Below are 14244 nucleotides of genomic sequence, written 5' to 3' on the forward strand. Positions count from 1 at the left end.
TAAAATATGTATGTGAGGTAATCAGGTTGTTAGTTTTTAACTGTTGCAAATTGGCAACACCTGCCTTGAGAGGGTTGAACTTGACAAGAAAGATGGCCCGTCTGTCTCCACGGTGATAACCCCACCTACTGAGGTTGGATGTAAAGAGCGATGATGATTTTTATTTTAGCTCTATGTGCCTGAACTTTCCTTACTTTTTAAATGACTGTATCATATTTAAACTAAACGTGAAAAACTTATATTACTTACAGCAGATCTAACCAACAGGTACAGGTCAGGATTTTAAATATTGATGAAAAATATGTAATTATAGTCTAACTTTTGGAACAACCTGCCGAATTATAAGAAAAGCATGTCAGTAGATGAGAAATTTGACTTTATTTATTTCTTTATACGTTATATTTACAAACTGTTTAGCTCGTGGATTATAATTGTTATTCCAGTAAATTTGAGTTTAGATGTGTGAGACTGATTGTTTTAGCTGTGGTGGGCTCTGATACTCTGAGAGTTTAAAAAAAAATTTAAAAACTGAGCTCAGTCTACATGAAATGTCTGTATGAAGTCATTAAGTACATTCCCTGTTTTTTGATCGGGTTAATAACGTTTGTTTGAATAATCTGTATTTCTTACTGAAGCTGGCCAGATAAAAACTTTCACTCAGTGGGCCCACGTCCTCATTTTAGGTTTGATATTATTTTAATACATGAAGGTGAATGGCTTAAACATGAAGTGAGCTGTGAATTGGGGAAGGCCTCGCCCCTGAAGATTCCCAATTACTAATTGTAAGGGAGAAAGTTAAAGAAGTGAAAAAAGGAAGGGTGGACGGGCATGAAGATGAGAATGAACCGCTTGTAGAACTGGGGGATTATATATAGAAAGGAACTGGAAGATGCTTGATTGGAGGAATGGCCCTGTTCCTGAAATTCAAATACTTTATCTCCGATTAGAAAGCACTTGGAGAGCTTCAGTCTCTCTGACCTGAAGCTGTAGGAACTCTGGTCTCATCCTCAAACATCAGGAGCAGCTGCTCCATCAGAAACACCACAGAAGAAGAACCACAGTAGATCAAAGAGGGCATTTTTATTCTGTTCACTGAACAGATTAATATAAATATAAGAGAACTACACCTGCCTCATTACAATAAAATTATTTACATTTGTCATGCCGGGGCAGATCACACGACTCTGTACAATATACAAAAGATAAACATAAACAATCACACTGAGGTACACATGAAAACAGATCGATTGGACTGAGACGAAGCAATCATATCTTTGTTTCCTCTCATTTAACAGAATAATGTCTTCCTCAGAGGATCCACCTGTGCTTCCTCTCCTCTCTCCTCCACCTGTTACAGTGAGGGAACGTCCTCCATGATGGAGGAGCTGCTGGAAAGTGCTGAGAGTTTCCTCCAGAGTGAGACCTCTGTCACAGTTCAGAGGATCTACGGCAGCAGAGACCTTCATGGACACTAAAAGTCTCAAACACACAACAACAACATCACACTGACTCCACTCTGACATCACTGATCAATAATCAAAGAACACACAGATCAAACTGATTGATCAGCCATCAGAGGAGTCGGATCAATGGAGCTGCTTCTGTTCCTGATGTCCCCTGTTTGATCCTGGACCTGAACTCTCCCTGCAGAGGAGACACAACACAGTCAGAGACACACACACACACACACACACACGTTTGTATGTATTTACATCCTTGTGGGGACATGTCACTGACATAATGCTTTCCCAAGCTGCTTACCCTAAACATCAAAAATGAAGTCCTAACCCTAAACCTAACCACTGTTTCTAATTTTAATCTTGGTTATTTTATGTTGTAATCTGATATAATATGCTCCGTTAATTTGTTCTGATTTGTTCATCTGTTGTGTGGTTTTAAAGTGTTGGTAGGTGTCGTAAACGTGGTCGTATTGAGCTGCCGTGTTGATGAAAGGTTAGGCAAGTAATCAGGAGCAACAGTTTTCTAACCGTTGCTGTTTATAGTTGTTTTTGGTATAATATCAGGAAAATACAAACTGGGGTCGAACTGGAGATATTTGTTTTGCAGTTTTCAGTTTCAGCGGCATACAAACTATGTTAGAAAAGCACGAGTCAGAAGATTTTTGTCCTGCAGAAGCGGAAACGAAGGACTGAAGATTGCCGCTACACTGACACTTAAACCACAATTTGAGACTCAAAAATGCCTTCGAACTCATCGAAATGGGCATTTTGTCCCCACAAGTGACCGTTAGACTCCACAAGTATTGTAGCATGCCAGGTTTGTGTCCTCACAAAGATGTCAAAACATGTACACACACAGAGACACAAGCAAACCTTTGACTTTGAGGTGCACTGTTTTGTTTCTCTTGACCTCCCCGTCGACTTCACATCTGTACTCTCCACTGTCTCCATCTGTGGGCTGTTTCAGGGTCAGACTGAGGTCTCCAGTTTTTAGCAGGTCTTTATTCATCTCCGTTCGGTGTTTGTAATCCTGGTGCTGTTTGTGAGGCTGGTCAGAGCCGTTCTCATACACATGGACCATTTTATCACCACTGACCCCCCACTGCACCTTGGTATCTCCAGGCAGGTTTGCTGTTGTTTTAAATGGCAGCTGGACAGACGCCTCCCTCTTGTCCACCTCCACCTGACAGTCTGAGAGGACGACAAACAAAAGATGAGCTGTACAGACAGCAGCAGTGGGTTTCTGAGTAGAACAGAAGGAGGAGCTTTTGTACCTCCTCACAGTACTCTGTAGTTTCACTGTGTTTACACTGTGTGTGTGCAGGCCTGGATCTCTAACAAAGCTTGGACCTCACTGTTGGTCCATTTCTCTGTAATTTGTTCCAGTTTAGAGCAAGCTGTTCTTCACAGTTAATGATGACGTGGATTTCACTATGTACATCAGTATTTGCCTCGCACCCCACCACATGGAAACCACACAAACCTTTGACTCTGAGCAGCACTCTTTTGTATCTCTGCATCTCCCCGTAGACTCTACAGCTGTATCCTCCTTTGTCTCCATCTGTGGGGTGTTTCAGGGTCAGACTGAGGTCTCCGGTTCTCAGCGGGTCTTTATTCATCTTTGTTCGGTCTCTGTAAAGCTGGTGCTGTTCATCAGGCTGGTCAGAGCCGTTCTTATACACGTGGACCTTCCTGTCATTGCTGTCTCTCCACACCACTTCAGCTTCTTCAGGCAGGTTTTCTGTGGTTTTGAAGGGCAGCTTGAAAGACTCCACCTCCTCCTCTAACTCCTCCTGGCAGACTGAGAGGACAACAAACACAACATGAGCTGTAGCAGCAGCAGTTTTTCAGAGTTGTAGAGAAAGCTGAAGGACAGAAGCAGATCAAAATCTAAAACCTGGAGATATCTTCTTTTTTTTTTTTGAAAAATTCTTCTGCAGATGGCTTTGGTTTGGTTTTGTGTGTCTAAAATAGACTTTATTAATAGCTTCTTATTTTCTTTATAATTAGAATTGTCAAGTCTGGTGCATAAGGGGCCGGGCTTTAGGAGCCATTTATGTTTGTGTGCCTCTGTTTTTACACTATGATATGTCTTTATGGCACAGTTTTTAAGGTAGGCACATTTAATTACCATCAGGTGTTGTTGGTCAGTAGGACCTAAAGGTCTGTGACCACGTTGTTGTGATGTTAAATGATGTTGAATACTAAGAGGAACTGTTAAAATATGAATAAACTATGAATACAACCATTGGCAAATAATAAATGGGTTAAATGGATAAGATATGTACAGCTGGAGTTATTACACTTTCTCAAGTTTCAATGGCATCTGCAGCTCACACACACAAAACAGCACTGACCTTTGACTTTCAGCTCCACTTGTTTCATCATCAGGATGTTTCCCTCCCTGCTGTAGGCGGTGCAGGTGTAGGTGTCTGTGTCCCAGTCTGTGGGGTACTTCAGGGTCAGACTGAAGTCTCCAGTTCTCAGCGGGTCTTCAGTCATCTGTGTTCGGTCTCTGTAACGGTGGTCCTGATCTTGAAGCTGGTCAGATCTGATCTCATACACGTGGACCTTCCTGTTGAATCTGGTCTTCCACTCCACTTTAGCAACTTCAGGCAGGTTTATGGTAGTTTCGCAGGGCAGCAGAATAGACTCCACCCCTGAAACCACCTCCAGCTGGGGGACTGAGAGGACAACAAACACAACATGAGTTGTACAGACTGAAGCAACTCTGAGCATGTTTTGACTGGTTCAAATTAAATATTTGCAATGACAGGTTCCAGTCTGAAACATGTCCAACTGCCCCACTGAACATAAACAGTTTCTTTGTTTTATTTCTGTTCAATCAGCAGCAGAGACAGTCCATCCAAACCAAATCAGGTTTGTCTATGACAAGATTTATTTTTTCATGAACTCTGCAGCTCTACTTAAAGAAATACAAAATAATCTATACAATCCATCAGTGAGCTGATAAACGCTCTTTCAGTTTTATGATGGTTTATTTCATCCAGTCTGCTGCTGATCAATAAGCTCTGCCTTTCTAAACCACTGAGAACCTAAACTGGCCAAGAGGCTGAAGTATGGAGAGGAAATAGTGTCAAATATAAAATATGTTTATTGTATGAAACTATGTTCAGACCTCTGACATGGAGCTCCACTTGTTTCTTCTTCAGCAAGTTTCCCTTCCTGCTGATGGTGCAGGTGTAGGTGGAGCTGTCGTCATCTGTGGGAAGTTTCAGGGTCAGACTGAGGTCTCTAAATTTCAGCAGGTTTCTGTTCATCTCTGTTCGTCCTCTGTAAAACCGGTGCTGTTCTCCACGCTGGTCACGTCCATTCTCATACACATGGACTGTCCTGGTATATCTGTCCTTCCACTCCACTCTAGTGTCTTTGAGGAATCTGACTATAGCTTTGCACGGCAGCTGGACAGACTCCTCCCCTGAATCCACCCCCACCTCGTAAACTGAGAAAACAATAAAGCACAACATGATGACATCAGCAGCAGCTGTGGTGGTCACATGACCTCCCTGTCCCTCCTTGTCTTCTAGTCTCAGTCAGATTGTGTCTCAGTTTGTTCCTGATGTGTTCCTGACTCGTTCTTTGGTAATTCGTCTGCAGCGTCCTGTAAAGTGCTGCAGACATGTTGGATGAAGAAGAACAGACAGACTGAGCCTCCACAGTCGGCCATGTCTCACACACATCAGCACAGAAACCATGAAGATCTCGTGTGTCTGAACATCTGAAGCTCTCCACCACATGACTGAGCACAACTCAAGGAGGAACATTTACTGAAGCTGCTGCAACATTTACTGTCAGCACATGTTTCCATGTCAGCTGCTGTTTACCACCACAGAAGAAGAACAGCTTGTCCACATGCAGCCTCTGTGGTCGTGTCCAAATTCATGGGCCGCATCCTCCTGATCAGTGATGGGAATAACGGTGTTACAAGTAACGGCGTTACTAACAGCGTTACTCTTTTCAGTAACGAGTAATCTAACTAATTACTATTCCTATCCTTACAACGGCGTTACAGTTACTAACAAGGAAATGCGGTCCTTTACTATTTTTCAACAAACAGACGGTTGAAGCTGTGCTCAGCTTACCGCATCTTATATCAGTTGTACGGAAGTAGCTGTAAGTAATCTGGACGCTACAGCTTTAAGCAGCTGCACGCTCCCGCGGACGGTAATCACGATCACTGTCTAGCACAACACCTGGAGCTAAGGGGGCAAAACAATCGCATGAGTGCTGCTGTTTGACTGAGGAAGAATAAAGTAGTCGTGGTAAGTCAATCACATGACCACTTAAAGACAAAGCAACAAGGTGATAGATACCAGTTTGTAAATTGTGTTGATAGGCCACGTAAAACCAGAGTCATGATAAACAATATATACGCAGCGTTTTTTCCTCAATAGTTTCGTCACGTTTACTGTCTAATGACAGCGCAGCGAGACCTCTCTGCTTTTGAGCAAAAAAATTAAATAAAACAGGGGAAGTTTTAGGAGTGACGGCGAGAGAGAGCAGGAAAAGAGAGAGCGAGCGAGTTTTGAGATGTGAGAGATTTGTGACGTTTAGCGTGTTTGGAGTCTGTAGTTAATGTGTTGTCTTTTGTAGTTAGTGTGTAGTGTTGTGGATAGTTTTGTGTTGTGTCAGAACAATGAGGCGACTGCTGTCTCCAGGTAGAAACAGGAGTGATACACCTGCTGCTGTCAGACCTGCAGGTATCAGGCTGTGATGTTCTCCTTTATAGTGGACAGAAATTATGTTTTTGGAGTGGCACAAATAATTTGTGGCATCTTATTGAAGAACAGCTGATTGTTCTGTAAATAGTTTGAAATGGTTATTTTAAAAAATCAAGGTAAAAGGTAAATGGATGCAAATAACTTTGTTGTTTGCAAACTTGTGCATAGGATTTTAAAATTGACAATTTATATTTGCATTTAAAGTTATGAAATATGATCATTAAACATGTTTGTGGTTGTTACAGTAAAAAATATAACTTTTTCTACTCGGATATTATGTTTTTGTCTGATTTTAGATCAATCGTGTTAATACAGTATGTCAACATGAAAACATGACTGTAAATTCAGACACGTGAGGCTGTGCTGAAAAGAATGAGACCAAACAAGGCAAAGTAAATAGTTTTTAAAGGTAAAATGTGGGAACATCAAAAGTAGTTACAAATGATCAATTATACCCTGGACCCAGAGGGTTAAACGTTTTTTTTTTAAAGTAACGCAATAGTTACTTTTCAAGTAATTAATTACTTTTAGAATATTGTAACTCAGTTACTACCTCAGTTACTTTTTTGAAGAAGTAACTACTAACTATAATTAATTACTTTTTCAAAGTAACTTGCCCAACACTGCTCCTGAGGACGCATTTGTAGACCGATTACATCACAGCGACGCGCCGAAGGCTGTCCAAATTCGTAGACTCCTCCGAATGCAGCCGACAAATGCGTCCTCCTTTTCCCCGAATTTGAAGAATGGGTCGGGTGTGTCCTTCGTGGCCTACCATATCCCAGAATTCATAGCGTGGCCCAGCCAAATTCCAGTTTCCAACAATGGTGGCCGCTACTAAGTTTAAAAATTACTTAGTTTTAAAATTAGTCTTATTAATCTTTCTGGGTCACAAAGTAAGCTTTTAACATATTTTCAGTAGAGAAAGTAGCTGTGTAAACATCAAATATCTGCTCGGTTTATCAAGACATCGCATATTTGCAAAAGTGCTTCAACGTTTTCGGAGACATCTGCTACCCACCAGCTCAATAGCTAGCCGGGAGCTCGAGGATCACTGATGCGGCCGAGAACGGCACAACTCCCGGCACATCATTTTCAGATCACCGCGGACTTTCGCTACTCCAGTTAAACGTAATATATAAGTAACTTAGACAACCTAAAAATGTTATTGTTGGGCTTTTTTCAGTGTTTTGTTTGTTCGTGAGTAAATCGGTTTGGCTGAGATTAAAGTTATTAGATTAGATTAGTTTAGGTAAAACTTTATTAATCCTCCGTGTGGGTTCCTCCTTGGTTTTCACACAGCTGAATAAACGTCAAACAGAAAACTGATTAAACAGAAGTGTGAGATGGTCGAGAATTTACGCCAGTGTCCTGTTATATTTTAGATAGCAAGGAGCAGACGGCTGAGTTTATTAAACTCCACCGAGACAGCGGTGACGCTAATCAGAAGGCTAGACCGTCCAATTTCACGGCAGTTTACTTCCGGCCTACCCGACCTTCTGAGGACCTGGCCCACGTAGACCGCGAAGGCCGGGTCATCAGGAGGATGCAGCCCATGAATTTGGACACGACTTGTGTTAGATCAATGCAGTGAAGCACACACACTGTTTAGTAAAGTCATGTTGTGGAGCTGTTTCACTGATCAATGACTGAGTCTGAAGGAGGTTTTCTGACTTCTGGAACAAACCTGGAAGTTTCTCTTCAGCTCTCTGTATCAGCTGTTTGTAACTCTCAACTCTTTCAGCTTCTGGAACAAGTTTGTGTGAGCCACAGTCAAGGAGCCACCAGAGGACACCTGCTAACCATCGGCATTATGGGTAGTGTAGTAGAAGTGACTCACCTGGCATGAAGTACTGCCGGAAACGAAATAAAAGACCTCCAGAAACCACAACAAGAAGCAGGATAACCAGGAGTGCCAACAAAAGTTTGGCCCAGGATGGAAATGGTTCTGCAAAGAAAATAAATATGACTTCTGACTTATATCTATAGCACTCACCTCTGTGTACAGCACTGACCTTTGACCTGCAGCACTACTTTCTTTGTCAGGATGTCTTTGTCCCTGTAGATGGTGCAGATGTATCCTCCACTGTCTCTCACTTTGGGGTGTTTCAGGGTCAGACTGAGGTCTCCAGTTCTCAGCAGGTCTTCATTCATCTTCGTTCGGTCTCTGTAAACTTCGTCCTGAGTCATGAGCTCATCATTTCTGTTAGAATACTCATGGACTGTGATGAGTCCGAGGTCAGAGCGACTCCACTCCACTGTGGTGTCCTCAGGCAGGTCAGGTTTTGTTTTGCAGGGCAGGATGACAGACTCTGAGCCTTCCCTCACCTTCACCTCCACCTGCTGGTCTAAGAGGACAAGAAACCGCAATATAAACCATAGGACTAGAACCCCCCGAAGCTTATCCTGTTCCTGGACATAGCGTTTTCTGTGGGAAAAACATTTCCTCACTCATCCAAGTTACTTGATTTGGTTATAATTAGCAAGGCATCTAAAGAAAGCTCCAGGCGATCCGGGAGAGAAGGAGGACAACTTCTGTTTAAGCGAACAGATTTTTGGATTTTCTTACCTGGATGACTGAGCGCGCATTAACATATAACATATTAACATATAGGACTAGTAATACTGATTGTAACTGGAGCACAGTACAGTATCTACATTCCTGACCTGACTGTTCAGCAACCATTAACAATAATGTTCTCTCTTTTTGTTTTCAGTGTTAAATGTTATTTATGAGATGCTGCTACAGTTACTAAAAGTTCATAATGAATATGTTGGGGGTCAAGTAATTCAAATTTTGGGTTAGCATAAAAACATTGGTTCTGGCAAAACAACCTGAATGTTTCATGTTGAATGATGTATAAAATGACAGCAGGCACTTATAAATATATGTGCAGATGTGTGTGTGTCTCCCTGACATGAACCTCTGACCCGAAGCTGAACTTAGTAATTCTTATTATCACCAAAGGCTGTAGCTGCAAGATCCTATTTTCTTCTGCTTTGTTATTCTTGTTTTGCTGTTTTCAGTGAAGGCAAATCTCAAGTCAAAAGTTGCTGCTGGTATCATCAAGACTTTCAGAACCGCTTAGGAAATACTTCACTTCAGTTTGACCTCTGACCTTTGTTTGTCTTTGTCAGTACTGAGTTATGACCTTTAAGTACAACAGGCCTTTGGGTTTTGTTCTGACCTTTGACCTGCAGCTTGATGGCTCTGATACTCCGTTCTTGTCTTCCATTGCTGATGGAGCAGGTGTAGTTGCCGCTGTCAGTCAGTTGTGGTTTCCTCAGAGTGAGGCTGAAGTCTTTTGTGATTAAGGCGTAACGATTCATTGATGTGCGCCCTCTGTAACGCTGGTTTTGTCCTCTAAGATCGTCTCCTCCTGCTCGACGTAGGTGTACTGATTTGGGATCTATGCCACTGCGAGTCCACATCACTGTGGTGTTGTCCTCAGGTATAGAACCTGAGTACAGACATGACAGCAGGACAGACCTTTCCCCCTCATTCACCTCCACCACCACACCCAGAGCATGCTGGGAAACTGGAAGAACAGAAACAGAAATCAAATTCATCTTGAAATGATGCACTATTAACTAATACTACCTTCAGGAACAAGTTTTACAAACAACAAAGAGCATAAATGTTATCAGTCCCACTGAAGTAAAAGAAATAACATTTTAATCTTTCAAAGAGTGAAATTGCTGCACTCCAACAGATGTCTCGAGGTATTGAGAACACAAAACAGCTTCAGTTTTCCTCAGCATTGATTTTCCTATTCATTTTTTTTTTCATAGTCAGTTCTGCGTTTATTTCAGTTTAGCTGTTCTGTTCATGTTTTGTATCTGCCATAATACGCCTTCCATTAAAATTTAGTTTTGCCTCTTGTTGTCTGCATTTAGGTCCTCACAGAAACACACACAGTCTGCAGCCGCAGATCGTGACAACTCCTATAAGAATAGGTCAATCCAAGCTGACTGACATTCACTACAACAATATATGCTTGAAAACATGTTGGAGAGTCAACAGAACACTTTTATTTATTCACTCACTGAGTCATATCCCTAGCTACTCCAATCTGCATGACAAATATCTTGCTGTAGGCAAGATACTAACCCTAGGTTGCTTCTTGGCTGCATCTATGAAATGATGCATCCATGATGTGTTTTCAGGTTGAGCTTTAAAAGAACCATGAAAACACTCACACTGATGTGGAAACAGTAACAGCTAGGCTATCACACTGACTGCACCTGCAGTTAGAGCGCAAATTCTGTTCACAGCAGCTGAAACTGAGCCTGGTTTCTATGTTTGATGAAACTTCAGTGCTCCAGCCTGAGTTTAGTTAAATTTTCAGTTTTATTTACGCCACAATTATTCTTTAGTGGACTGGTGTGTTTGCAGTCCCTGAGCAGTTATGGACAGCCCATCTACCTGCATAGGGCTCTGTTTTCAGAGGGAGGCAGTGGTCATTCTGTGGGCCACTCCTCTCTGTACTGTTGTTGTACCACCAACCAGCCAACATACAAAGAGCTGAAGTGAAACTGAGTGATAGGAACAGTGTTAAGTGTGACTGCAGGGTTTTCCATCTTTCTCTTGGTGCTGCTGCTTCTCTATTCTGGCACACACGTCAACCAGCATCATCCATGTCCATTTTCAGTCTGTGAATACAGACAATGTCATGGGGAAATAAATGATTAATTAGAAATGTTTTTCACAGAGTGAAGTGAGACTGAAGGATCAGAGCTGTCTGAATTCTCTAAATACCAACAAAAGAGTCCTCAGTGCCTTTGTGCTTCACAGTTCTCAGCAAAGCAAAAGTGATTCTCTGCTCAGACGACATTTAAAGTGGATGAGCAGGTACATTTTTGAAATGCTTTTTATTTTTGTTGTGTTGAAGCACAGTCAGACTCTGTTTGGTGAACTCTAGTTTTATAAGTGTTCCATTTTAAAACATACTTTAACAAAGTTTAAGTGTAATAACTTAAAGCTGTGGAGGCTACATGTGTGGCGCAGTAATGTGGGTTCTGCCTCAAAGAACAAAAGAAACCAAAAAACACAGAAAAAAATATCGAAAAGACAACACAGCAGTGGTCAAAATGTTAACACTGAAGCTTCACAGAAATCAAAGTCAAGAAACCAGTGAGTGGTTTCTGGTGGAGATTTTATTGATTGTGTTTTATATATCGTCCATATTAACTAGAAGCATGTTTGTATCTTCGTGTTTGATTATTTTGACCTGAGGCAAAATCCAGCTGTGAGGGTTGTGCAGCTGAAAGTGAAACTATGAATGAAATGAGCAGAATTTTCTTTGTTCAGATGTAATTTTTGGCTACACACACTAACCGTGACATCACCTAAACCTCGCTGATAAGAGAAAGAAAAACCAAAAGTTGGATTCACAGATGTTTTTTTCTTTGGTTTGGGGGTTTAACAGCTTAAATAAATAACTTATTTAATTTACCCCCCACCCGTGTGGGACTGAAACCTTTTCATTTATCTTCATACTTTAAAACTGGATTCAGCGTTTGTTAAATTTTTCAAATATTTCATATTAAACGTATTATTATTATAATAATAATTATTGCTGTTGTTTTCTTCTATTACATGTGTGAATACTTAATGGCAGCAATGGGTTTAGATTATTGATGTTTGCAGGTAAACTTCAATAAAGGAGAATCATTTTAGTTTAATCTGTAAAAATGTTGCTGTAACTTTGTTTGGAACAATAAGGGACATTAATAACTGTTTGACTGGTTGAAGTCATTATTCAGAAGAATGCATGTGTGTGTGAATATTTTAAAAACGTTGGTCTACAAATAACTGTACAATAGTCATATTCATAACCTCATGAATGTCTGTTTATGTGATCATGTATTCAGACGCAGTGTCAGAGTTAACAGATGTCAGTATCACAGCTCACAGAGGGACGCCCGACTGTGACTGCAGCTGGTACTGTGCTCTCTGACCCAGCAGAGTTAAATTCTTCAACGGCAAATGAGTAACAAAAGTGATGAAAAATAATAAGAAAGCTGATTTTATGCAAAATAAATCAATACGAGGAGGAATTATGCTGTTATTAAGACTCTATATTCCATATAAAAAATAAATAATCTTTAATTTTTCAGTGTGGACTCTATAAAAAAAACATAGAGGCTCTGGCTGTTTGCAGGTTGATCGAGAATCACTGTTTTCCAGAGAACTTTTATCTCTAGTCCAGACCCTGGTAAGAAGTGGATCACTTCATATTATTGTGAACTCAGAGTTAAACCTGACCGGACTTCATTAATCCTGCCACTGATATCTGCTTCTCAGGTCCACTCAGACCTGACATAAATCTCTTCATTACATGGTGAACACACAGATGTCCAGTGACATTTTATATTTCACACTTTAAGGAAATATAACAGGGTCGACTGTTGAACCATCAGGTCTCCAGCTGCCAATGGGAACAAAGACTGTAATAAAGGTTCAGTTTTAAGTCTGAACCAGTTGAATCTCATCAGTGTGTAATTGCTTCTAATGGGCACAGTTTATTTTGCATATGTATAAATGTTTCTACACTGACGTAGGCAGACTAGAAATGACTCATGAAGGTAATTAAAGCTAATGTGTGAAGAGTTAAAGAGAAATTGAAGTAAAACAGCTGAAGCAGTCGTATTGAAGAAAATAGCTCCTGTCGAAACGGCACAGTGCAACACTGTAACCAGACATGTGAGAGAACTAAACTTAATGAACAAAGAGAAAAACAGAAACATGGTAAACTATGTAAATTTTTTGCTGAAGTACGTAGTTATTGAAACTTCCAGCAGTCGTATTATTTGATCTGAATCAGAATCCAGTGTTTGATGGAAATCTCCTCCTGCTGCACTTCAACACATTAAAGAGAGAGAGATGAAAGAAAAGCTGATGATGAGAGCAGAGAGAGGAAGGTGTACTTACCGTGCAGGAGGATCACAAACACCACAAACATCTTCATGTTCCTGTCAAACTCAGAGACTCTTTAAAAGCCCTTCAGGACATCAGCTCACAGCAGCTTCACTTTCCTCTGCTGATCATCTACTGACACTCTCACACTGCTTCACTGTCACAGCTCAGAGTTCAGCTTCACACTTTGTTAAAGCACATCTGTGGAATGAAGTCCGGCCGGCCACAGATCAGACGTTTGTGAGAACGGAGGCAGTGATTTGCTGGTTTACCTGTGGGGGCGTGGCTAACAGAAAAGTGGATGAACAGGATGGAAAGTGTGAGAGAATGAACTCCTCCTACTACTCTTATCAGATAAGTTTGTTGGTAAAATGAAAGAGACTTAGTTTCATCAGACTTTACTTTTAGCCTATTTAGCAGAAGCTAATATTCAGAAGATTGTATTTATAAATATCTGAAACACTGCGTGTGTGAAAAGAGAGGGAGAAAACTGTGAGGTCAGATATTTGCTGATCTTTAAACTTTAAAATCACCACATTCCCACAGACCAATCAGATACAGGATATGAGGAATTATTCACCAGGTGGCCTTTATGACAGGATTCAGCAGCTCTGAGCCTGATACTGAGGTGGAGAAACTCCAACATACCTGATAACCTGTGGAGTGGGAAAAGGAGTACCACGGTACATTTCACCCTGTCCACATACTACATACATACCGTGGCCCAGTGCTGGATACACAGCCACAGACAGGTTTCTATGTTTTGTCCTGGTTTGGAGACAGCATGCTGTCGTCTGAGCTGAGGAGCCCTGAGGCAAACTCCTCAACACCAAGTTAGCTGCCCATCAATGAGGTCATGTTGCTGTTTCAGGGCTTCATCTGGATTCCTGCTGATTTAAAGTCTCTGTGGGTTCATGTGAAATAAAGATCTGACATGATAACCTGGTGTTATGTGGCCTGAACCAACAATCCAGCAGAGGTCAGGTAAGCAGGGCACTGTGGCAGCCGTCACTCCTGAAGTGGACTCTAAACAGCTCTGTGTGGACTGTGATAAACCAGTATTCAGAGCGTCTAACGACACAAACAGAAGTCTGCATTATGGATCTGCTGCTTTCACAGGACA

The 14244-nt window shown here is 41.3% G+C and overlaps 1 protein-coding gene across 1 annotated transcript; it reads right to left on the reverse strand.

Moving 5' to 3' along the window:
- Positions 1-1056: 1056 nt before the first annotated feature.
- Positions 1057-13379, reverse strand: LOC309703508 (uncharacterized protein). The gene is made up of 9 exons (XM_082528395.1): positions 13137-13379; positions 9391-9741; positions 8218-8550; positions 8043-8150; positions 4600-4923; positions 3818-4144; positions 2944-3261; positions 2334-2651; positions 1057-1644 (listed from the first exon to the last, which is right to left on the reverse strand). The coding sequence occupies exons 1-9, from the start codon at positions 13171-13173 to the stop codon at positions 1553-1555; spliced, it is 2208 nt and encodes a 735-aa protein (XP_082384521.1). The 5' UTR covers positions 13174-13379; the 3' UTR covers positions 1057-1552.
- Between the last annotated feature and the right edge of the window lie 865 nt (positions 13380-14244).

This window comes from Aulonocara stuartgranti, assembly GCF_965226115.1.
Source record: "Aulonocara stuartgranti genome assembly, chromosome: 3".
NCBI lineage: Eukaryota > Metazoa > Chordata > Actinopteri > Cichliformes > Cichlidae > Aulonocara > Aulonocara stuartgranti.